Source organism: Martes martes, assembly GCF_963455335.1.
Source record: "Martes martes genome assembly, chromosome: 8".
NCBI lineage: Eukaryota > Metazoa > Chordata > Mammalia > Carnivora > Mustelidae > Martes > Martes martes.
In genome coordinates, this window is record NC_137895.1 from 100,599,724 (window position 1) to 100,624,612 (window position 24,889).

At 50.8% G+C, this 24,889-nt stretch overlaps 2 protein-coding genes across 2 annotated transcripts; both read left to right on the forward strand.

Annotated features, from left to right (window-relative positions):
- The first annotated feature begins 388 nt into the window (after positions 1–388).
- On the forward strand, positions 389–13,144 carry C1RL (complement C1r subcomponent like). Its single transcript, XM_080811542.1, has 6 exons — positions 389–503; positions 1,083–1,311; positions 7,249–7,438; positions 8,933–9,028; positions 9,167–9,241; positions 10,813–13,144. Exons 1-6 carry the CDS (start codon positions 421–423, stop codon positions 11,583–11,585), a joined length of 1,446 nt encoding a protein of 481 aa, XP_080667668.1. The 5' UTR covers positions 389–420; the 3' UTR covers positions 11,586–13,144.
- Positions 13,145–15,536: 2,392 nt separating this feature from the next.
- Positions 15,537–24,664, forward strand: C1R (complement C1r). Its single transcript, XM_080811541.1, has 11 exons — positions 15,537–15,680; positions 16,409–16,637; positions 18,154–18,346; positions 18,918–19,064; positions 19,166–19,362; positions 19,632–19,779; positions 19,890–20,011; positions 21,273–21,351; positions 21,734–21,889; positions 23,053–23,127; positions 23,585–24,664. Coding segments are annotated over exons 1-11 (2,118 nt in total). The 5' UTR covers positions 15,537–15,678; the 3' UTR covers positions 24,355–24,664.
- The last annotated feature ends 225 nt before the right edge of the window (positions 24,665–24,889 follow it).

The window sequence follows — 24,889 nt, forward strand, 5'->3', positions numbered from 1 at the left end:
TCAATTTCTATAAGAGGCAGTCTGCTAACATCAATGAATGGTAAGGTCATGGAGGGAAAGGTATGGCCCATTAAGGTGACAGCCTTTATGCAGAAAGACCCACCCCTACCATGTGATACAGGCATGAGGGAAAAATCAGCTGTGAACAGTACAAAACAGTCATGACTTGGTGCCTTCCCTGCCCCCTGGTATTTTCTGAGGGCAAATGGGGTTGGGGAGGTGTTTTTCCTCTAAATTGTGGCGGGCAAACTATTCCTGAATCAGACAGCAGGTGGCGCTCAACCCAGAGAATTAGGAAAAGGGAACTGTGGACAATTACTTAACTCATTTCCAGTAACTTCTCCCTCCTCCCCTAGCAGGGCCTTCCCCAGCCCCACCTCCCGTTCCCTGGCGTGGGCCACGTCCGGTTGCTGGTCCCAGATGTCCAGTTCCAGATGCCTGGTCTCGGAGTGGGGAAATGACCACTGGAGAAGCTCCCACTCCACAAGCTGCCCAGGCAAGATGTGAGTGTGCCCACGGAAAGCCCTGGAGGAGAGGACAATGGCGGGAGAGGGGAAGGTGGGACCCAGGAACCTGCGTGCCCACGTACACACCCGCACCGCACGCGTACACACACACACACACACACACACACACAGAACCAGTCCAGGGACTGGAAAGTTGCCTGTAGCCACTAGCAGCCTTCCCTGGAGTTGGTCAGACTCCCTGATCCAAGCCAGGAGAATGACCGTATTTAAATTCCCCTCCCTCCTACCACCACGGCTCCCCCAGGTCCCCGGGTGGGACTGGGACTTGCCGAAGCAGAAAGCAGCCCCCTGCTTTGATCGAGACTGTCCAGGGACATGAGCAATGGTGGGAAACTCACAGTCCACACTCCAGCTGGCTGGGAGGCTGCAGGAATTGGGGTGAGGGACCCTAAGGGAGGAGCCAGCAGGTGCCCAGGCCTCAAGGGCAGAGGCCACAGCTGCAAATGCCTCTGCAGGGCCTCTCTACTTCCCAGCTTCACCTGCCCCTGCCCCTCATATTTCCACAGGCCTCAGGCCATATGCGTATGGCCATAGCTCACTCTCGCCCCCTCACAGGTGGTGGCTACTCCTCTGGGGAGTCCTCCAGGCTTGCCCCACGCAGGGCTCCGTGCTCTTGGCCCAGCAGCTACCCCAGCAGCTGACATCGCCCGGGTATCCAGAGCCCTATCTCAGAGGCCAAGAGAGCACCACTGACATCGAGGCTCCTGAGGGCTTTGCCGTGAGGCTTGTGTTCCAGGACTTCGACCTGGAGCCATCCCAGGACTGTGAGCAGGACTCTGTCACAGTGAGCTGCAGAGGGGGTCCTGAAGGGACTCTGGGGAGGGAGCCTCCTTGCCTGGAGCCCGGAGGGAGGGGGACATGGCTGTGCGCTGAATGGCAAAGGATGGATGAAGAGCCTAAGTCAGGACCACAAGCAGCTTAGCTAGGAGGCTGGGGTCTCACCCAGGCTGCTGCCTTACACCAGCAGTACTGCCTGCGCCCAGGCTACCATCTGGGTTCCACAGAGCAAGACAGAGGGCGGTGGGGCAGTCTCTGCCTTTGGAAGTCATTCGGAAGGACACACACACATACTGCAAAACCCTGGTGTCAAAGAGCAAGGACTGGCACATTAATCAGTAAAGATCCACCAAGTGTCTGTGGAGTGCAGGCTCTGTCTGATCAGGAAGCTGGGCCCAAGTAATAGCGAAAGCTTAGGTGACTGTTCAAGTTGCAGGATAGGGACCCTTTAAAAAGAGCACTTTGCATTATCTTTTGGGTGAAATTTCCTTCATAGCAAAATAACCCATGCACAGAGTTCTTGGAAAAAATGAGTATATGACAAGGCTTATGATGAAAACCACAGTCTCCAGCCTTCTTCCCAGCCCCAGTGCCTCTCCCAGTGGCAGGGCCTGCGAAGCCGGAGCTGCTCCATCTGGCATTTGCTTCTATGTATATAAATAACTGCTTATTGTGTTACTTTTTTGCATCTGAGCACTTAATTTCCAACTCTAGAAGATGAGGACTCTCTTTACCTCTCTTAGACCTTCAGTGCACTTCCCCACCCCACCCCCCCAAGCTAGCATTATTAGCATTTTTAGTTATTTATATTATCATGACTTTAAAATACTCCCTTCTTTTTTTTTTAAGATTTTTTAAATTATTTATTTATTTGACAGACAGAGATCACAAGTAGGCAGAGAGGCAGGCAGAGAGAGAGGGGGAAGCAGGCTCCCTGCTGAGCAGAGACCCTCGATGCAGGGCTCGATCCCAGGACCCCAAGATCATGACCCGAGCTGAAGGCAGAGGCTTAACTCACTGAGCCACCCAAGCGCCCCTAAAACACTCCCTTCTGAGCACATGGTGTACAGTAATTATATGTCCTTCTTTCTCTGGCTTTTGGGTCTCCCGGGAGTCAGTAATCACATGGAGTTTTTTGGATTTTCTGGTTTTGTTTTGATTTTTAGTTTGCTTAGTTCTGTCTGTAACTAAGCGTCCCCAGACTCTTAGCCAGGAGAGTAAATCTCCTCTCGACGGAATCAACTACAAATCTCAATCGCTTGGTCCTGCTTTGTATTGGTGACATTCCACCTGAAGATCTTGTGATGATTTATCTCCTCAGTATGCGTTCCTTGCTCTCCAGAGCCTCATACGTTCTGGAAGTCCCCTTCTCCCTCCTTCTGGGCATTTCCTGTACCTGTCCTGTGCTGGAACCGAACCCCATACCATTCTCTTTCCCGGTTTAGGCCCTCATTTTGGAGGAATACATTGCCCTCCAGAAAGAGCGTGAGGGAATAAATTGTAAAGGATCTTACATATCCCTGAATGCCTTGGTTTGACCGTCACAGTTGGTAGATAGTGAATTTGGGACGCAGCCTGGGTTACAAGCCATTTTCTCTCAGAATTTTGATGATACGGTCTGCTTGCTCTAGTGTTGTTAAGCCCGGTACAAGTATGATTCCTGATCCTTCGTTTTTTCTCTTTAGAACTTTTGGAGCATTTTCTTTATTGTCAGTATTCTAAGTTTCCATTGTGATGTGCCCTGACACGAGTCTTTTTGTCCTCATTGTGTACAGGGTTTTTTTAATCTAGAGACTTTTTAGAAGATTTTATTTATTTATTTGAGAGAGAGAGAGAGAAAGCATGGGGGCGGGGGTGGAATCAGAGGGAGAAGCAGACTCGTTGCTGAGCAGGGAGACCCATGAGGGACTCAATCCCGGGACTCTGGGATCATGACCTGAGCTGAAGGCAGATGATTCACCCACTGAGCCACCCAGGCATCCCCAGTCTAGAGACTTTTTAAATTTAGTCCTCAACTCTGGGAATGTGCTTGTAATTTTTTTTTTTTAGGCTTCTGAGCCTATGTCTATTTATTTTTATCTTTATTTTTTATTTTATTTTACTGAAGTGTAGTTGACATACTATGTTCCCTTAGTTTCAATTGTGCAACATATTGAAAACAATTCTATACGTTGCTCAGTGCTTACCCCAATGAGTGTAGTCACCATCTGTCACCATACAACGTTATTATAATATTATTGATTATATTACTTATGCTGTACTTTTCTTCCCCTCATTTACTCATTTTTTTAAGTTTTTATTTAAATTCAGGTTAGCTAACAGACAGTGTCATATTAGTTTCAGGTGTGATTCAACACTTCCATACAACCCCTATTTCACGCATTTCCCCCACCCACCACTCTTGTATTATTTTTTAAATAAGTTCCAGATGTCTGCTTTATTTTCTCTTTCTATAGAAAGGGAAAGTAAATTTAGCTGTTGTAAATTCCGGGCTGATTCTCCAGTTTTGTTACTCCATTCTGTTCTGTTTTCCATCTCTTTTTGTTCCACTTTCTGGGAGGTTTCCTCATTTTAAATACCAACTTTTTTTTTAAGATTTTATTTATTTATTTGACAGACAGAGATCTCAAGTAAGCAGAGAGGCAGGCAGAGAGAGAGGAGGAAGCAGTCTCCCCGCCAAGCAGAGAGCCCGATGTGGGGCTCAATCCCAGGACCCTGAGATCATGACCTGAGCCGAAGGCAGAGGCTTTAATCCACTGAGCTACCCAGGTGCCCCTAAATACCAACTTTTTTAAAGATTTTATTCATTTATTTGAGAAAGAGCACAAACATAGGGGAGGGGCAGAGGCAGAGGGAGAAGCAGGCTCCCCACTGAGCAGGGAGCCCATCATGGGGCTCCATCCCAGGATCCCAGGATCATGACCTAAGCCGGAGGCAGCCTTTTAACTGAGCCACCCATGCACCCCTTAAATATGAACTTTTTATTAAATTTTTTCTGCTAATGTATTTTTTCATGTCTAAAAGCTCATTCTTATCTTCTCAAGGTACCTTCATATAGAATAGAGTTCTTGTTTCGTGGAGCCAGTAGCCTTCCCTCTACAGGGATTATTTTTAAGTGTTTCTTCTGTTCCTTGTATTATCTCTTCTTCATCCAGGTTCCCTTTTATTGTTCATTTGTTTCGATCTCTGCTTATCGCGTTAGAAACTTCCCTACAGTGTCTGAGAATCCTTGGCTGTCCATATTTAAGAGTGAAACACTCGGGGGGCGCCTGGGTGGCTCAGTGGGTTAAAGCCTCTGCCTTCGGCTCAGGTCATGATCCCAGGGTCCTGGGATGGAGCCCCACATCGGGCTCACTGCTCGGCAGGGAGTCTGCTTCCTCCTCTCTCTCTGCCTGCCTCTCTGCCTACTTGTGATCTGTCAAATAAATAAATTAAAAAAAAAAAAAAGAGTGAAACACTCGGGGCGCCTGGGTGGCTCAGTGGGTTAAAGCCTCTGCCTTCGGCTCAGGTCATGATCCCAGGGTCCTGGGATCGAGCCCCCACATCGGGCTCTCTGCTCAGCGAGGAGCCTGCTTCCCTTCCTCTCTCTCTGCCTGCCTCTCTGCCTACTTGTGTCTGTCAAATAAATAAAATCTTTAAAAAAAAAAAAAAAGAAAGAAACACTCAGCTGGCCCTGGATGCTGTGCGTGAATATCTAAAATTTGTGAAGCTACAGGTTTGACAACAGAGTTCTTGACAAGGTGACCTATTATTTGTGCTATAGGGGGACCTCCCAAACACTAGCTTGCTGAAGTATTTTCTTTAGCAACAGCCCATCTCCAATCAGAATCCTTGGTCTCCCGCTCAGGGTGGCCAACGTTCTGGCCAGCAAGCAGAGGAAGGAATCCCATTATTTGATACATAGACTTTTACAGAAGCCCTCTGTTTTCCACACTGGTCTTCATCTCCCCTGTCGAGTGTGCTGGGGGACCCTGACTCCCATGTGTCTGGCTCACACTCGGGTCTTATGCCAGGGTGAGCGGGATGCCCAGGGTGGGCAAAGGGACCTAGAGTTCTGAGGTCTCCCCACGTCGGCATTCCGTCAGTCCTTCTTTCATGCTCAACCTCGGGGCTGCCTCGTTACCCCAGCTTCTGAAACGTTCCCAGGTTCTGTGGTGAGAGCCTGCTCGCTTTATGTCGGCTTCCACCTTCAAAGACCCGTTGCTGTTTGTACATCTCCGTCCCGTCTTCCAAAACGTTGACAGCCCTCCCCTGCTGTCACGTGCTCTCACTTTCTTGCCCTGGGTCACAGCCCTTTGCTGTCGTGTTGGTGGGATTTGAGGTGGGAAAGGAGATAAATGCATGTGTTTACTGCTTCAGATTTTGCTGGAAGTCGGGACTGTATTTAACTCAGCCCGTGTCTGTGGAGCACCTGCCATGACCCCTGCTCTTCTCAGTCATGGACAGTTTCCAGCTTGGCCCAACGCTCCCCGGTCATGGAGGGAGTTCAAGCTCAGGAAGAGGATTCTTCCCTCCTCTCCGCTCCCAGAGCAAGTTGCACAGACTCTGCAAATGCAGAACTTAAGAACCTGGAGCCCAGTTCGGTTCTTGCTCGTCCGTGTGCTCCACCGGCCTGCGGGCCGCTCAGTAGCACATCTGTGTGTTCTTCGTGTCTGTGCCGCCAGCACCGGGTACAGTGTCTCACACATAGAACATAATCAATACCCGGTGAATGAACGAACGAATGAACGAACGAATGAAATCCAAGCTTCCGTACTACTTTGCTAGTTAGACTCCCTAGTCGTTTTAGTCAACAACTCACGGGGAAGGGTATGAAGAAAACCGGGGCATTTAACAACCAAGTCTGTCCATGAAGGACAGTTTCCCAGGGGAACATGCTTCTCCCCCAAGAGGTGGGTCTCTTAAATAGGGACATTAGATGCAGGGATGTCCTAAGGAAAGAAAAGTATTGGGACGTGCCTGAGCAAGACATCGCAGGTGATGGAAAACTTTTCTTTGTGCCAACATCCCCCCAGTTACTATGATCACGGAGACAGATATGAGCTGGAGGGAGCCTTAAAGGAATTTGAGATCTGGGGAGAACGAGAGACCAAAGAGGGTATGTAGGTCAATATGAAGTTCAGAAATCAGGTGAGCTGACCAGTGAGCTGTGTGCCCAGAGAAGAGAGGCGGCGTGAAGCATGGGCCAGGGGAACTCCTTCCAAGGGGCCCTTCCTCGGGTTGGGGAGTCCACATGAAAGGATTTGAGCAGGGGTGAGGCAGTCAGAAGGAACAGAAGTGGAGACAACCAGCCTCAAGGATATATTGAAGCAACAGTAGCCAGGGTACACACACTGTGTACATTTTGCCTGAGGTTTCACAGGGGGAGCTTCCCTTACAGTTTCTGGGGTAAGAGGAGGAATGTTCCAAAAGAAGAAGAACTGGAAAGGCTAGGAACCCAAGGGGCTCTGTCTTGGCATAGTCTTATTGCTTCACAGACGTTGGCCACAGGACATTATTCGGACAAGTGGAAGGTGATGAGGGTGGAGGAGGAGAGAAGGGAAGGACTTAGGTCTGCATATTTGTCAATTCAAGGCTGTGGTCCTCTAGGCTACCATTTGGAGCATCAGGGGGTCAGCGGTGAGCAAAACAGATGTGGTTCATGCCTTCTTAGAATCTATAATCCAGCAGACTGTTTGGAGAAATCCTGGGGTTCCCAAGGAGCTTCTTGAAAGTAGGTAACCACGGTGAGCTTTATGAGATACTTATGGTAGGCTAAAGAAATAGGCTGGTATCTGGTCATGGATAAAAGAAATCTGGGAACCAGTAAGGGGACAAGATGCAACTTGAGGAAAGCTCCCCAAGGAACAGCTTCTGAACCCCAGAGGTGTGCAGACCTTCTAGAACATGTGACCCTGTGGTGCACGTTCACCCCCACACCCGCCTGCCCACCCTCCTTTTTCAGATCACAGCCAGCGGGATGGATCCAAGCCGGTTCTGTGGGCAGCAGGGCTCCCCGCTGGGCAGCCCTCCTGGACAGAGGGAGTTTGTATCCCCTGGAAACCGATTGCAGCTGACTTTCCGGGCCCCCTCCTCCTCTCAGGACGGGAGCACTGACCTCCACAAGGGCTTCCTAGCCCTCTACCAAGCTGTGAGTGAGTGTCCCTCGTGGGTGTGCAGCCTCTTCCCGGGGCCATGGCCCCTGGGGTCCTGAAGGGACACGTGGAAGCTTGAGTGGCGGCTCCGCACCGAGCTGTGCCCCTGCTGCTAAGCAGCCCGATTAAAGAGGCAACCGTGGCTCAGCAGTTGTTTCCATGCAGATTATAGGCTGAATGCTTGCAGATCATCTCTTCTTTCAAGAGGAGCCAAAAGTCCAGATTTTTAAGTAAAGTTCTGGATTTTCAAATGGGAACCCAGATTTTTTTTTTCACAAAATAATGCATGTACATGATAAATTTTAAAAAATAATAATATCATATGGTAATAGAGTAAGAAGTAAGTCTTCCTCTCATCTCTGGCCCTTAGTCCCTGGCTACCCTGTCCAGAAACAACTCTGTTGCCCATTTCCTGGGTGCATTTCCAAAGACACTCTACGCCATTCAAATATACATATTGTTGTGCGGTGGGGAAGGAGGGGCATACGTAATATTCACAATGTCTTAAATCTAGCATTTTTCACTCAATAATATGTCTTTCTTTTAAAGATTTAATTTATTTATTTGAGAGAAAGTGAGAGCAAGTGAGAGAGAGAGAGAGAGAGAGAGAGCACAAGCAGGGAGAGGGAACAAAGAGAGAGGGAGAGGGAGAAGCAAATTCCGGGCTGAGCAGGGAGCCCAACTCAGGACTCGGTCCCAGGATTGTGGGATCATGACCTGAACCAAAGGCACCACTTAACTGACTGAGCCACTCAGGCGTCCCTCAGTAATATGTCTTAATGAGCATCCCATATTCATGTGGTTAAGAGTGCCCAATTCTTTTTAAGGACCCTATAGTATTCCTTTGATGGATGCGTATACTGTATTTAACCAGTCCTGCATTGATACTGGGCTGCCACAAGCCAGTCCTGCTGTGGGTATACCTGCATATACGTCTTTGAGCCTGTGTATGAGGCTAAATTCTTAGAAATGGGGGCGCCTGGGTGGCTCAGTCGTTAAGCTTCTGCCTTCAGCTCAGGTCATGATCCTAGGGTCCTAGGATCAAGCCCCACATCGGGCTCCCTGCTAAGTGGGAAGCCTGCTTCTCCCTCTCCCACTCCCCCTGCTTGTGTTCCCTCTCTTGCTATCTCTCTCTCTCTGTCAAATAAATAAAAATCTTTAAAAAATAAATAAATAAATTCTTAGAAATGGAAATGTTAGGTGAAAAAGCATTTGCAATTTAAGTTTTGGCATGGCTACATTTCCTCTCAAAGAGGTTTCACTAACATGTACCAGCTAGCCATGTATGAAAATGCCCGTTTCCCCGTACCCTATTTATCACAGTTGTTCTCCTTTTTTTTTTAATCATTTTTTATCATTGATGATCTGATCAGTGAAAACTAGTTCAAGTGTTCTAAATGAAAGACTGTGCAAGTCACACTAAATATGGCCCCCGGCCAGAATCAGTCCCTGGGCTGCCAGTTCAGGGTCCTCCTGACGACTGGTTTCCTACAGGAGTGAACCACAGTCCGCCCATCAGTGCACCGGAGGACAACCCCTCCCACATCCAGAACCACTGCCGGGAGCCCTATTATCAGGTAGTGCCAGCAGGTGAGTCCCTGCCAGCTTGGGAAACTGGCTCCTAGTTGCCTCACTCCCACCAAGAAGGCAGAGGCACTCTGGGCACCTAGCACCCCCACCTCCCAATTCTGAACCTGTTTCTCTGCCTCCCCTCATTTCACTCCTCAGGGACACTCACCTGCACACCCCAGTTCCCCTGGAAGGAGACACAAGATAGAGAGGAGCTTCCTCACTGCGTACCTGGTGAGTAATGACCTCCAGCACCAACCCTGTGGCCCCTTCCTGCAGAAACCTCAGCTGTACCTGGGGCCCGTGGGAGTGGGACACAGAGGGTTAAAGGAAAGCCTTAGGGTAGAGAGGGAGAGATGAAGGCAGAAGGTGGAGAAGAAGAAGGGGACCAAGAAGGCCCAGAAAAGGAGAGGCAAGAGTCTTGTCCCTTACTCAGAATCAAGAGATAACTGAGAGAGTACAAGCATAGATGAAGTCCATCACAGGGGACAGTAGAGGAGGAGAGGGTCGACGAGTAGAAAGAAGAGAACCCCATCTCTTGGGATGGTCTGCTTTAAGGATACGCAGACAAGCTCTCTGTCCCCAAAATACCTCCCTACCTACGTGTCACAGTGCCAGGAAATCCACCATGCTCTTAAGACTTTTTATTAAGACGGAAGTTATGTAACGGAAAATTCACCATCTTAACCGCCTTGAAGTGTACCATGCAGTGATTTTTAGTATATTCACAAGGTTGTGCCAACTTACCGCTAATTCCAGAACAGTCCCATCACCCCAAAGAGAAGCCCAGCACCTCCGACTCTAACCTCCCCCACCCCCTGGAACCACTAACCTACTTTCTGTCTCTGTGGATTTGCCTCTTCTGATTGTCTTCTATAAAGGGAATCAGGCAGCACGTGGCCTTTTGTGTCTGGCTTCTTTCATTTAGCCTGTTTTCAAGGCTCATCCATGTTGTAGCACAAGTCAGGATTCCATTCCTTTCCATGGATATACCTTAATCCATCCTCTTGTTCATCCATTCATCCATTAAAGGACATTTGGGTTGTTTCTACTTTTTGCCTTTTAGGGATAAGGCCACTATGACCATTCGTGTACGAGTTTCCATGTGGACATTTTTTCTGTTCTCCTGGGTGTGTCCCCGCAAGTGGAATTGCTAGGTCACCTTCCACCTGCTGGTTTAACTTTTTGGGGACTTGCCAGGCTGTTTTCTGCTGGTGCTGCGTCCTTTTACATTCCCACCAGCAAGATACGAGTGTTCAAGTTAACTGTTTTTGAAATCCATTTTTTTTTTTTTTTGAGTCAAAGATCACCTTTCTAACTCGATCTGAATGAACTTCTCAGATCTCGCTCCTGACCATCAGAAAGCTCTCGGTCCAGGCTGGTGCGGTGTTCGGGGAGTGGGCTGGGGAGCAGGTGATGGTGGGAGAGGTCCACGATGGAGGAAGGACACAAACTGCTTGCTGCATGATTTTGCTGGGGATGGCCCCACCAGAGTCTGAAGAAGTGGCCTTCGAATGTCTGAGGGATGGGGGACACAGGGGAAGGGGACCAAGAGCACACTTCTCAGTGATGGGTCGGCCTGTCCGATCACTGTATTGTGTACCTGAAACTAACATAAGCTGTGTGTTAATGATGCTGGAATTAATTTTTTTAAATCCTATTATTAAAGTAAAATAAGAGAGATTCTTTTTAAAAAAGAAAGTGTCCAGGAAGCGGGGAGGAGAGCGCTTCTCGGAAGCAGGTCTGTAACAAATGCTCCTTGATGCAGCTGCTGATGTCACCTGTACGTGTCTCTTCTCTCCCAGTCTGTGGCCGGCCGGTCACCCCCATCGCGGAGAACCAGGAGGCCCTGGGTCCCTCCAAGGCCAAGCCCGGCAACTTCCCCTGGCAAGCTTTCACCAACATCTACGGCCGCGGGGGCGGGGCCCTGCTGGGCGACAGGTGGATCCTCACGGCGGCCCACACCATCTATCCCAAGGACGGCGTCTTCGTCGGGAGGAACCGGAGCGTGGACGTGTTCCTGGGCCACACGAGCATCGACGAGATGCTGCGGCTGGGGAGCCACCCTGTGCGCCGCGTGGTGGTGCACCCGGACTACCGGCCGCGCGAGTCCCACAACTTCGACGGCGACATCGCGCTCCTGGAGCTGCAGCGGAGCGTGCCGCTGGGCCCCGGCCTGCTCCCGGTCTGCCTGCCGGAGCGCGAGGCCCTCTACCGCAGCGGCGTGTGGGGCTTGGTCAGCGGGTTCGGCGTGGACAGGGGCTGGTTAACCACGGAGCTGAAATACACAAGCCTGCCAGTGGCCCCGCGGGCCGCCTGTAGGGCCTGGCTCCGAGAGAGGCGGAGGTCTGAGCTGTTTTCCGCCAACATGTTCTGTGCAGGGGATGAGACGAGGCAGCAGAGTGTCTGCCAGGGGGACAGCGGTGGCGTCTTTGTGGTGTGGGATGAGCGTGCCCATCGCTGGGTGGCCACGGGCATCGTCTCCTGGGGCGTGGGCTGTGGCAAGGGCTATGGATTCTACACCAAAGTGCTCAACTACCTGGACTGGATCAAGGCTGTGATGGACGGGAAGGACTGAGCCAGGGGGGTGCTTGAACAGTGACACTCAGCTGGGGACAACCCCTGTCCCCCAGGAGAGGGTGAGGAGGGAGGATGCGGCTCAGGGATGGGGATGGGAGCAGGGAATCCCTATTCTAGTGACTGCTGCCCCGTCCCAGGTGGTAGAGAACACCTCCTCCTTCCCAGTGCCCCCTCCTTCTCCTCCTCTACCTTCCTTCCAGGGAAGCACTGGACATCTTAGCCAGTTTCCCTTTAAACTTCATCTCCTGCAGATATGGCTTCTTCTGTGCTCTCCTGGGAGACTGTCACCTTCTCACCCCCCAGTTCAAATGGGGTATGGGGGATGTGGTTTTAATTGCTTTCATTTCTGAGACATTCCCAAGCCCCTCTAATTGGCCTTCACACTTTGAAGCTATTGGTTTCCCCGCCACCAAATCTCCTAGCTGCAATTCTAGTAAATAGCCCATTTTGGCTTCCGTGTTCTGCGTACCAGACACTTCTTGGGTTATTTCATTGACTCCTCACAGCAAGTTTGCCATGGAGGTGTTATTATCCACATTTCACAAATGAGGAAACTGAAGCCCAGGGACATAAAATGTCTTTACCAAAATCCACAGCTGGGACAGAACTGCCAAGGCCATGTGCTTTCCAGGACACTGCAGTACCTCACAATTGTCCTCAAGACCTACTGTGCTTCCCCTTCCCAATCCCCACATCCTCACAGGTCCTCCCTGGGAATTCCTGCTTCAGTAAAGATGACAACACCTGACTCACACTTTCCTGCTGGCCCCATCCCCTGAACACCCCAAGCTGAGCCCAGCACTGGGCTGGATGGTGGGGCTAACACCCCCCAGCATGGCTGGACACCCGGGTCTGGGCTCCACCCAAGAAGACCAGCTCTATAACACTTAATAAGGTCTTGAGGTGATGTACCGTGAAAGACACAAGTCAAATACGATTGTTCAAATGGAAATAGAAAATTAATGCCATAAAACAGAAGAGAGCAAATTTGCTAGCGTTGAAGGTCAAGTCAGCTACCTGGTTAAAGGTTAAGTTGATCTTTGAAAAAGAGCAGGTTTCAAAGTTGTACATACATGCATTTTACTTCAATTTTTCTAAACCATTTTTAAACCTAAGTATAAAAGACTATTAAAAACACCCAAAGGGGTGCCTGGGTGGCTCAGTCAGTTAAGTGTCTGAATTTTGGTTTTGGCTCAGGTCGTGATCTCAGGGATGTGGGATTGAGCCCCCTCTAGGGCTCTGCGAACAGTGTGGAGTCAGCCTGGGATTCTCTCTCCCTCTGCTCCTCCCACTTGTGTTTGTTCTCTTTCTCTCTCTCTAAAATAAAATAAATAAATCTTGGGGGACCTGGATGTCTTGGTAGGTTAAGCATCTGCCTCCGGTTCTGGTCATGATCCTGGCGTCCTGGGATTGAGCCCTGCATTGAGCTCCCTGCTTGGTGGGGAACCTGCTTCTCCTTCTCCCTCTGCCTGCTGCTCCCCCTGCTTGTACTCTCTCTCTCCGTGTCAAATAAGTAAATAATAAATAAATAAAATCTTTTAAATAAATAATTGAGAACACCTTAAAATATTGATCAGAAGTTGTTTTAGGGGGTGCCTGGGTGGCTCATTGGGTTAAAGCCTCTGCCTTCAGCTTAGGTCATGATCTCAGGGTCCTGGGATTGAGCCCCACATTGGGCTCTCTGCTCAGCGGGGAGCCTGCTTCCCTTCTTCTCTCTCTGCCTGCTTGTGATCTCTGTCTGTCAAATAAATAAATAAAATCTTTAAAAAAAAAAAGTTGTTTTAGGTGGTGTAATTTTGGCTGTTTTTCCCCTATTCTGTAGTTGCTAAAGTTTGCTAAATTTTATTTAATGAGCATGTATTCATTTTATTTTGTTTTTATTATCGAAAAAATGATGTTTCTCCCTGCCACGGCAGAAAGTGTATACCTATATGGCTCTAGATGGATCTAGATGTCTAGATCTATCCACATAAGGTTACCTACCATTACTTTAAGAGAGAAACTTTTGTTCCCCAGAACCAAAACCTGAGAGGAATAAACAGTAAAATAGACAATGTCTTTGATACCGGTCTTGAAACCAGTGCGGGAGTAACCTTCATATGGCTCTTTCTTCTTTCTGTCCTTGGTATAAGTCAAGGGTATACAACAAATGTGCAAGTAAAGGTTCCTTTGAGTGGCCAGGCAGAAGGAAGGCAGAGCTGGGACTGAGCTGATGAAGCCCAGGTTTGTCACTTGCAGCCGTGTCGTATTGTACCAGGACAGAACTCAGAACCCCTGCAATGGACAGGAGAACTCCAGCTAAGAATTACCCTGTTGGATCACCTACTCCTTACCTGTGATCTCTGCCATTCTGCCCCCACTATGAGCCCGAGACACACATGCACACACACAATGCTGTCAAATGCTAATATGCAACTTTCTAGACAAGATTCCCCTTCTTGGGATGCCTGGGTGACTCAGTCGGTTAATCGTCTGCCTTCAGCTCAAGTCATGACCCCAGGGTCCTGAGATCAAGTCCCACATCAGGCTCCTTGCTCAGCGGGGAGCCTGCTTCTCCCTCTGCCTGACGCTCCCCCGGCTTGCTAGCTCTCTCTCTCTGACAAATAAACAGAATCTTTTTAAAAAAAAAAAAAATTTTCCTTCTTTCTCATCTCCTCATTAAGTCCTTATCCTTCTCCATTTTTTTTTTCTTTTCTGACCTGCCAAGGTCGTGGGTCATGTCAGGAATTATGTCCTGGATCAGCCCTGCCATCAGATTCCTTCCTCAGCTCGGACATACAGGCCTGCAGGAGGGACCCCCCACACCTTGGTTGACGTGGTATCTTACTGCACCTGCTCTCTCCCCACATTCAGAGTGGACTGGGTCACTGCCTCATGGTGAACCGCCCCACCTTTGTGAGTCCTTGCACTCCATTGCTTGGGTAGTGCCTGGCCTATTAAACAGGTAGGCCATACATGGAGGGATGAATGGGTGAGTGGGTGGAGGGAAGAAGGAATTAATCTATTTGGAGGAACAAGCAGGACAGACTACAAAGGCCTACAATGCGGAGGCCAGCTCTGCCTGGGCCTCCCTCTGGAATCCATCGCCACACGGTAATTGAGCCATGAGGAATTAAGGAAGAAAGGCTTCCACAGAGAGCAGACTTTATGAATTGGGAGACTCTGGCCTGGGGCACAGGAGGCACCCTCCCAGAGCCCTGGCTTTCTCTCAGAAAAGACCAAGTCACTGTGGGTCCACAGCCACACTGTCTGCCTAGCCCTAGCCAGCCATGACACTCAAGGGTTCAAACACTTGACCAGATGCGGAGAAGAAGAGGATGTCTCTACCCTCCCTCAGCTTCCCTTGCCTCTCTAAGAGCCAAGTTCACTGGCAGGTCTGAGTTCACTGAAGTGAGGAGGAAGGGTCTTAAAACAGACCCGAGTCCTGCTATAGGTTTCACCCTGACATAGGAATCCGTGTTCCATGTTTAGGGTCATTCATGGGGAAAGTAGGCTGGGGCCCCAGTGCAACCAGACTCCGTTCTCTTCTGTCTGCTCCTGCCATGCCCTCTCTGCCCTTGGTTCCTGTCACACTACCCTGGGCATTAAAACCCATTCCTGGGTGACTAAGGGCAGGAAGAACCAGGTTAGTGGAACAGGCACCGCAGAAAAGAGAATCCCCTCCTCAACTGCAATTTCCATTGCCTTTGGCATCAGAACCCCGTAAAGACAGCAGCAGTCCCCAAAGAAAGGGAGAATACAGATCAGATTTAGAAGCCGATAAGTCTGGGCTTCCTACCAAAGTCTCCTCCATTCTGAAAATTCGGGCTGTCTCCTTAGCCCTTCCCCAGACACGCCAGCAGGTGGCCCCACCATCGGGGATTTCAAAACCAAAACTACAATAAACTTGAAACGGACGGTTTTTTTTTTTTTTCTGTTTTGTTTATGCAAATAATTCATCCCCTACAACATTCCTCCCGGAATGGTCCCCTCCTTCCCCTCCACAGTCATTCCCTCCCCCTTGCCTCCCCTGCATGACCGCTCTCTCCTCAACACAGAGTGGATGAAGACGCGGCCAGGAGAGTCCAGGATCCAAAAACGGGCCTTGAGAAATGTGAGTAAGGCTGATGGGCCCCCGGGAGGGAGGGAGAAGCCAGAGGAGAGAATCCTGGGCAAGGGAGGCAACCCTGCTCCCAAATTCATTCAGGGAGACGGGAACACCCCTCCCTCCCCACATACCTTACCTATTCCCGCAGCCGCACGCTTGCACACGCAAATGCATACCCCCCCATCCCTCCTCCTGAGGAGGAGAACTTAGACCCACGAGGCAATGGCCATGTTCCCTTCCTCCTCCCAGCTCATGGCAGGGGAGCAGCAAGATGAAGGGATCCACTGTACCCCGGAGGGGTGTGCTCTGTGCATGACCCCATATTCCATAGGCCTTTTCTCCCAGAGGCCTTTGCTGAGCCTTTGGGAGCCCCATCAGAGATCCATGACTGGAAACCCTCGCCCTCCATTAACTGGTCCCAAGCCAGCCCTATTCCGAGAAGAGGAGGGGAGTGGGGGAGAGGGCAGGGGAGGAGGATGGGGAGGGAGGTACAGAGAGGATGATGACCTCTAGGCTGGACATTGCCCCAGGGGGAGGAACCACCCAATGCAGTGGCTGCGGGTGACCAGCCTCTCCTCTTCACCACCCCCACCTAGAACAACTCTAAGAGGCCTGGAATGGCCAGAGAGAAAATGCCGAGCAGTATGACCATCCCAACCCCCACCCCAGTCACTGCCCAAATGGCAGGGGTGCCGCACCCCCCCAGCACTGGACACCCACTTTCTTGTCGGCAGGTGGCTCTTATATCTCCTGGGGCCCGTCCTGTTCTGCTGTGTGGGAAGCTCCATCCCCGTTTCACAGAAGCTCTTTGGGGAGGTGACTTCCCCTTTGTACCCCAAACCTTACCCCAGCAACTTTGAGAGAACCACTGTGATCACAGTGCCCACAGGATTCAGGGTGAAGCTCGTCTTCTGGCAGTTTGACCTGGAACCTTCTGAAGGCTGTTTGTATGACTATGTCAAGGTAGGGGATAAGGTTGGGAGGGCAGAGGGAGAGCTGGGTGTCTCTGGGAACTGAGGACTTGTGCTCTAATCACCCTGAATAGCATTGCCCACCCACGGACACAGCCACAGCCACAGCCCCGCAAGGGCTAATGGCCAAGTGGAGTTCGGACAGTCTGATGACACCGCAAATGGTGCGTCCCCTGGATTTAGAGGCCCTCAGGGAGCACTGAAGGGAGAAGCACAGAGTGGGAAATGCACAGGCCCCACTTCCAGGAAATTTACTGTCTATAGGAGTCAGAAAAACCTTCCCCAACGGCTGACTTGCTGGGAGTCTTTGGAAAACTATTGCGCCTCAGTTTCCCTGTTTCCATGTAGAATGTCACCCTGGCTGCCTTCCTAAACAGGAACACAGCAAAGAGAACCGTGAGGGGTGTTAGCTCAAGCATAAGCCTGAGCAAGGTCATGGGCTCCTTCCCCCTTCTCTGTAACAGTCAAGTGTGCCTTCCCGGTCTCAACTTTCTGTATCAGTGAAAATGAGATTCGAGATTCAGGATTTCTTTTTTAAATTTTTTTTAAAGATTTATATTTATTTACTTGACAGAGATCACAAGTAGGCAGAGAGGCAGGCAGAGAGAGAAAGAGGGAAGCAGGCTCCCTGCTGAGCAGAGAACCCGATTCGGGGCTCGATACCAGGACCCTGGGATCACGACCTGAGCCGAAGGCAGAGGCTTTAACCCACTGAGCCACCCAGGCGCCCCTCGAGATTCAGGATTTAAGTAGAGACCACACACACATGTAGTAAATACCATCCCCCAGAGACCCTCTGGACGTTATGACTGAATAACATGAAAACAATCCGTCTTCTAGCCCGAGGACCGGAGAAGTTTGCAGGGTTGGGTAGGGGGAGTCTTGGTGGCGGGGATGGTGAGGGATGGGATGGGGACAGGACATCTGCCACTTCTGAGGGGTTAAAGAACCTGTGAAGAAGGAGATAAGGGAAGCTCGGTGATGCTGGCCTGTGTGGAGACTGGAGAGGCTCCCGCTCAGCTATATCAGGAGGCACGGCAGGACGTGAATGGTTTGCATAAGGTGAGGGGGGATAAGTGGACAGAAAATAAAGCAGACCTCTCCGGGCTCCAGGGCTGAAGGGAGGCTCAAGGCCTGTGGAGACAGCCAGGATTCCAGGGGAAGATGAGCCCAGGAGGTGGCGGAGACGAAGAAAGGCCTGAAACATGCCAGAGGACAGAGAACAGGGAAGGGGCGATGTACCAGGCACAGGATAACATGCCAGGAGTTAGACACCGAAGACTCAGAGGAACAGATGAAAGTCACCGGGAGAACAAAAAGAAAGGGAGTCATGGAGGGAAAGTTTACAACAGCCAGAGCTCCATGGGTGGAGACCCAATGGCAGCCGGTCCAGCAGTGGGGAGCACCACTCACTCTTTGGGACAAAAGGAGGACTTTCACTGACCTTCCACACAGGATGTGTCTCCTCAACCGCTCTTTCTTCCCACCTCTCATCCTTTCTCTACCAGATCTCTGCTGACAAGAAAACGCTGGGGAGGTTCTGTGGGCAGCTGGGTTCTCCACTGGGCAACCTCCCAGAAGGAAAGGAATTTATGTCTCAAGGGAACAAGATGCTGCTGACCTTCCACACGGACTTCTCCAATGAGGAGAATGGCACCATTATGTTCTATAAGGGCTTCCTGGCCTACTACCAAGCTGTGGGTGAGTGGCCCCTGGGTCCCTTTTTTTCTGGCTTTAGGCATGTCGTGTGGGGACTAGAAAAGGGGAATCTTGAATCCACTGAATTCCACTGAAATCCACTTGAATTCCACTGAAGCAGGAAGCCCAGCCTTCCTTACTCTTCCCCTCAAGAGAGCTTTTTCCAGGAGAGTCCTGCCAACCTGGGTTCTGTCACCATGGGGCAGTTCCCAGAAAGCCTTAGAGTGGCCAGAAAGTGGGGCGCCTGCATGGCTCAGTCAGCTAAGTGTCTGACTCTTGGTTTTGCCTCAAGTCATGATCTCAGGGTCATGAGATTGACCCCCGTGTCAGGCTCTGCACTGGAGCCTGCTTAAGATCCTCTCTCTCTCTCTCTCTCTCCCTCTACCTCTCTCCCTTCCCACACCCTCCCCCCCACCAAAAGAGAGAGAGAGAGAGAGAGAGAGGCCTGGAGTTCCAGGTGGCCAGGAGATGATTTGGTCTTTAGGTCTCTGGGGATTAACCTCTCTGAGAGCAGAACCATGAGAGAAGTCCCCGACGGCAGGAATTTAGCCCTTCCTTCTGGAATGTCTTCCAGACCTCGATGAATGTGCTTCCCAGAGCAACTCAGCTGAGGAGACTCTCCAGCCCCAGTGCCAGCATCTGTGTCACAACTATGTCGGCGGCTACTTCTGTTCCTGCCGCCCGGGCTACGAGCTTCAGGAGGACAGGCATTCCTGCCGGGGTGAGCTTGGGGCACCGCGGGAGTGAGGCAGGGGGCAAGCAAGGGTGTGCAGGGTCGGCCAGAGAGCCCTCCATGACCCCCGCCTGGCTCTGTTCCCCCAGCTGAGTGCAGCAGCGAGCTGCACACAGAGCCATCGGGCTTCGTGGCCAGCCTGGAATACCCCCAGCCCTACCCCCCCGACCTGCGCTGTAACTACAGCATCCGCGTGGAGCGCGGCCTCACCCTCCACCTTAAGTTCCTGGAGCCTTTCGAAATCGATGACCACCAGCAAGTACACTGCCCCTACGACCAGCTGCAGGTACAGCCATCCTGCTCCCTGAGAGCCTCCCTGCCTCCCCTCCCCCTCCCCTCATCCTCACTTCCCACTAGATCCTCTGGCCAACTGGGACAGGAATGGCTGAGCTCCCTCATGGGCAGGCGCGGCAAGCGGGTCCTGGGGATTCCTCTTCTCCTCCAGCTGAGAACATGCACACAAAGCAGAATTACCACCACCACCACCATCCCGGCCCAGTGGGGAAACGTCTGAGTTGGAGAGATGTCCCCCACTCCTTCCCCTTTCCCCACCAGATCTATGCCAACGGGAGGAACATTGGCGAGTTCTGTGGGAACCAAAGACCCGCTGACTTTGACAGCAACAGCAATGCGGTGGACCTGCTGTTCTTCACCGATGACTCAGGGGACAGCCGAGGCTGGAAGCTGCATTACACCACCGAAAGTAAGGTTGCCTGGTGGCCTCTCTCACTGGCCAGCCGCGGGGCCGAATCAGGAGGGCCGAAAGGAGGACAGCAGCTCTGAAATAAACATGTGCTCTGGTCTCCCTAACAGTCATCAAGTGCCCCCAACCCCAGACCCTAGACGAGTTCACCATCATCCAGGACCTACAGCCTCAATACCAGTTCCGGGACTACTTCATTGCCACCTGCCAGCAAGGCTACCAGCTCGTGGAGGTAAGAGCCCAAGGCCGATGGGGGAGAGTGAGCCCAGCCCTCCAGGAGCATTTCAGGTGGGTAGGTCCATCATCAGACTTAGGCTCACTCCTAGCTGGATTCACACGTGTTTGAGCTGGAGGACCAGTCACCTGGTCTACCTGCTCTCAAACTTGACCGCACATTGAAAACACTTCAAATTTTTTTAAAAACCCTGGTGCCTGGGTCCTCTCCAAGAGACTGATTCTGTTGGTTTGGAGCGCCCCTAGGATTACTTACAGCTACACAGGTGATTTTTTTTTTTTTTTAAGATTTTGTGTATTTATTTGACACAGAGAGAGAGAGCACAAGTAGGCAGAGCAGCAGGCAGAGAGAGAGGGGGAACCAGGCTCCCTACTGAGCAGAGAGCCTGATGCAGGGCTCGATCCCAGGACCCTGAGATCATGACCTGAGTCGAAGGCAGAGGCTTAACCCACTGAGCCACCCAGGTGTCCCTACCCAGGTGATTCTGATGTGCAGCCAAGTTTATAAACTACTGGCCTAACCTAGTAACAGTCGGATGTAGGAAATGAAAGGCAGGGTGGAGTACAAAGAGTGACTCACTCAGCATCATGGTCCTTTTGTACAGACGGGACTAGAACCACATCTCCTACCTTGTGCGTGCCCCGAGGACTTCTTCAGGCACCATGGTGTTGTCACCTTGGGCCCACTGCCCTGTCCTCAGCTTTGCAGGCTCAGGAAGCCCCATGGTTTCATTGGTTAATCTCACAAAAGCTGGTAAACTAAAAAAAAAAAAAAAAAAAAAAATCATACAATTGGAGTGACCCCTGGGGCTACCAAGCTTTTTTTTTTTTTTAATTTAAAACTGTGGGGTTCAGGGGCACCTGACTGTCTCAGTCTGTAGAGCATGCGAGTCTACATCTTAGAGTCATAAGTTCGAGCCCCACATAGGGCATGGAGCCTATGTAAAATAAAGTAAAACAAAATAAAATTGTGGGCATCCACTGAACAATAGTGGAAGCAGCCAAGAGTCTAGAGAGAGGATGGTCAGGTCTGACAATCGGCCCTTGCTCTGAATTTCCGCTGCATGACTCAGTGCTCCCATCTGCAACCTTGGTCTGAGAAGAACAAAGGAGCCATGTCCACAGGGGTGCTGAGGTCTGACAGCCTGAGAGATAGCCTTGCATTCTCGGCTGCTCCGGGATAGGAAAGGCAGGAAGGGAACCACAGGGCCTCCTTGCGCTAATGGCACCTCTGTCTCCGTCTACCTCTTCTCGAACAGGGAGACCAAGTGCTGCTCTCCTTCACAGCTGTCTGTCAGGATGATGGCACCTGGCATCGTGCCATGCCCAGGTGCAAGAGTAAGTCACAACTCAGCAAGTGTCTGCCCCTCGGGAGCCCCCACCCCACCCCCAGCCATGGAGACCTAGGCTGTGAAAGGGAGAGCCTCCCCAAAACACCCTCCCCCTCACTCATCCCTTGAAGCCTATGGCCCACCTCAGGGGCCAGTGAGCCCTCATCTCTGCAGTGTCAGCGGGCTCTGCCCGGAACTGAATCTCACTCCATTTATTCCAGTCCTTCACAAGCGCTGCACCGCCCCCCCTCCCCCCGCCCCTCCCCGCCAACTGACCACATTTCTCTAAGGTTCTCAGCCTGTTCTGTGGGCAGAAAACTCAAGTTCTTCCCACTGATGTTCCCATACCGTCACTCTCAGATCTCATACGGCCCTGTGTTCTCTCCAAGTCAAGGACTGTGGGCCACCCAAAAGCCTGCCTAACGGGGCCTTCAGTTACACCACCACAAAGGGGGTGAACACCTACCAGGCCCGTATCCAGTACTCCTGCCAGGAGCCATATTACAAGATGCATACCAGAGGCGGAATCAGCGAGACTGCGAGAGGTAGGGGCCCACGCAAATGGCAGCCTTCTCCCTTCCGTCTTCTCAGGGCATCTGAGATTTTCCCAACATAATGCCTAGGGGATGTATATTGAGGTATCTGCCCAGGATACTGGCTTCAGGAGCCTGAACTACAGGGAGTACAGGGCCAGGAGGCGTCTAGTAGGGTGAAGGAGGCGCCTGAGCTGATTCAAAGAAAGTCTTAAATCTCACAGTTAGCTCCCCCTCACCACGGCCATGGCCATTACTACTGCCACGCCTCGAGCACCATCATTATCCCCACCTCCACCCGCCCCACCCCCAACAGCGCCACCACCATTACCGCTCCCCACCTCCACCCTCCATCACCCCTGCTGTAGCCCCCATCACCATCATCATTACCACCACAACCGCCACAACCACACTACTGCTATGTCAGTAGGACTCCCCCCAACGCTCTCCCCACAGAGCCCCCAAGCTACTATGTTGTGATTCTTTGCCTTTAGGTTTACTGAATGACTCTCAAATGCATCTTTAAAACTTTTCTTTAAAATGAAATAAATCACATGCTTTGTAGGTTTGAAACATCCAGAAGAAAAAAGAAAAAAAATCGTACATATAGATTATATGGTATTCTTTAGGCTTTGAAGACAGACCATCTTCAGTTTGCATCTTGGTTCTGGAACTTCGAAGTTACATGACCCTGTGGAAATTATTTAAGCTCAGTTTCCTCATCCAAAAAAATCCCTGAAAGTATCACCGTGGCACTTCAATGAGATAATGTAGATAAAGGGCTTAGCGACAAGCATGGCGCACTGTCAGCGATCAGAACAGGTAGCAGCCATTATCCCCTACCATCCCACTACCAAGATGCAATCACTGATAAGATTTTCATACGTTCCTTCCAGTTCTTATGTCTATTTTCACAAATAGGAATGACATCAAACATGGAGTTAAGTATTCTGATTTTTTTCACTGAACATTAAAACAAAAATATATGTAGGGACCCTCTCAACACCTCCCATATTCCATCCTTACGTTATTTGAACCTTTCCGTTTGATCCTTGTCGGTGTTGGTTCCGAATCTCCCGTCTCCCCGTCCTGCTCATTCAGTGCTTGCTGGCCTCTGAGACCTGGTTTCCCTGTCTGCCACCTCCCAGCCTGATCATAGCCCCCTCTTCCCTCAGGGGCCTATACCTGCACCGCGGAGGGCATTTGGAAGAATGAATGGGAAGGATCGAAGATTCCTCGGTGTTTGCCAGGTGAGTGGAAGCCCTCTGGAGCCCTCCCCAGTGACTTCCAGCCCTGCAGGACCTCTGGAAAAGCACGCACAGAGAATGGAGACAAAGTGAAGGGAGAGGCACTCCAGCCTGAGGTCAAAAATAGACAAAAGGAGTGAGGGGAAGAGGGAAGGAGAGATTCCAGGAGAAAGGGAGAAAGGAACCCAGAGAACCAGACTGGGTCCTGACATTCCTACTTTCTCACTGAGCAGATGGGAAGTCGGGGAATTAAAAGAGCAAGAAAACGCCCAGGAAGAAATAAACAAGAACAAGAAGAGGTTGACTAGAGGCCAAAGGCAGGGATTTGTGGGAATGGGAGGAGAAAGAGGAAAGAGCCCAGAGCCAAAAGACAGGCTATAGGGGGAACTAACTGACCACAGAAGGGAAGAAGGTGGGCCTAGCCTGACTCATCCTTGCCTTCCCTGTCTCTCCTCTCCAGTGTGTGGGAAACCCGTCCACCCTGTGGAACAGAAGCAGCGCATCATTGGAGGGCAAAAAGCCAAGCTGGGCAACTTCCCCTGGCAGGCCTTCACCAACATCTATGGGCGAGGGGGTGGAGCCCTGCTGGGCGACCGCTGGATCCTCACAGCTGCCCATACCCTCTACCCCAAGGACCACGACAAGGAAGGCAATGCCACTGTGGACGTGTTCCTGGGCCACGTAGACGTGGAAGAGATCACCAAGCTAGGAAACCACCCTGTCCGCAGAGTCAGTATCCATCCAGACTACCGCCAGGACGAGTCTAACAATTTTGAGGGGGACATCGCCCTCTTGGAGCTGGAAAATAGTGTCACCCTGGGCCCCAACCTCCTCCCCATCTGCCTCCCCGACAACGAGACCTTCTATGACAGGGGCCTCATGGGCTACGTCAGTGGCTTTGGGATAATGGAGGAGAGGCTTTCCTATGACCTCAAGTTTATCCGTCTGCCCGTAGCTAAGCGGGAGTCATGTGAGAACTGGCTCCGGAAAAATAAGAGGAAGGATGTGTTTTCTCAGAACATGTTCTGTGCTGGAGACCCGTCTCTAAAGCAGGATGCCTGTCAGGGGGATAGTGGAGGGGTCTTTGCGGTGAAGGATGAGAACAGTGATCGCTGGGTGGCCACGGGCATCGTCTCCTGGGGCATTGGCTGTAGCAGGGGCTACGGCTTCTACACCAAGTTACTCAACTACGTGGACTGGATCAAGAAGGAGATGGAGGGGGAGGGCTGAGCCCAGAATTTACTGGGTCAGAATCCAAAGAGCAGTGCATTAAAAAAAAAAAATTATCTGACCCGTTATTGATAACCACTAAGAATCCATATTAAAATCACTGATGCAGAAAGACACCGTGTGAAATAAATGCTCTTTTCTATAACCCCGTCCCTGCTCTTCACCTAAAATGACCCAAAAGTCACCTTTCTTTCCTCCAAGATTTACAGAAGATATATTCCACAATCTCTACTTATCATCATTCTCTTCCATTTTTTGTACCATTGGATAATTGAAACCCTTTCCAAATAAAATTTTATGAGAAATTCCAGTGTGTGAAATGAGTTAAAAGTAGTATTTAATCAATATAAAAATATTTAATAAGACCATATTCAAAATACTTAGGAAGGCAGGGGCGCCTGGGTGGCTCAGTCAGTTAAGCATCTGATTGTTGATCTCAGCTCTGGTCTTGACCTCAGGGTTGTGAGTTCAAGCCCTGCATTGGGCTCCACATTGGGTGTGGAGCCTATCAAAAAAAAAATAAATTACTTAGGAA

What these genes read in the sequence shown, in the direction of transcription:
- C1RL (XM_080811542.1), top strand. Translation starts at nt 421, where the DNA reads ATGTCCAGTTCCAGATGCCTGGTCTCGGAGTGGGGAAATGACCACTGG. An exon ending in AGCCCTCTACCAAGCTGTGA is followed by an intron (nt 7,439 to 8,932) that starts GTGAGTGTCCCT and finishes GGTTTCCTACAG; the next exon opens with GAGTGAACCACAGTCCGCCC. An exon ending in TTATCAGGTAGTGCCAGCAG is followed by an intron (nt 9,029 to 9,166) that starts GTGAGTCCCTGC and finishes TTCACTCCTCAG; the next exon opens with GGACACTCACCTGCACACCC.
- C1R (XM_080811541.1), top strand. An exon ending in GCTGCATTACACCACCGAAA is followed by an intron (nt 19,780 to 19,889) that starts GTAAGGTTGCCT and finishes TCTCCCTAACAG; the next exon opens with TCATCAAGTGCCCCCAACCC. An exon ending in AAGGCTACCAGCTCGTGGAG is followed by an intron (nt 20,012 to 21,272) that starts GTAAGAGCCCAA and finishes CTTCTCGAACAG; the next exon opens with GGAGACCAAGTGCTGCTCTC.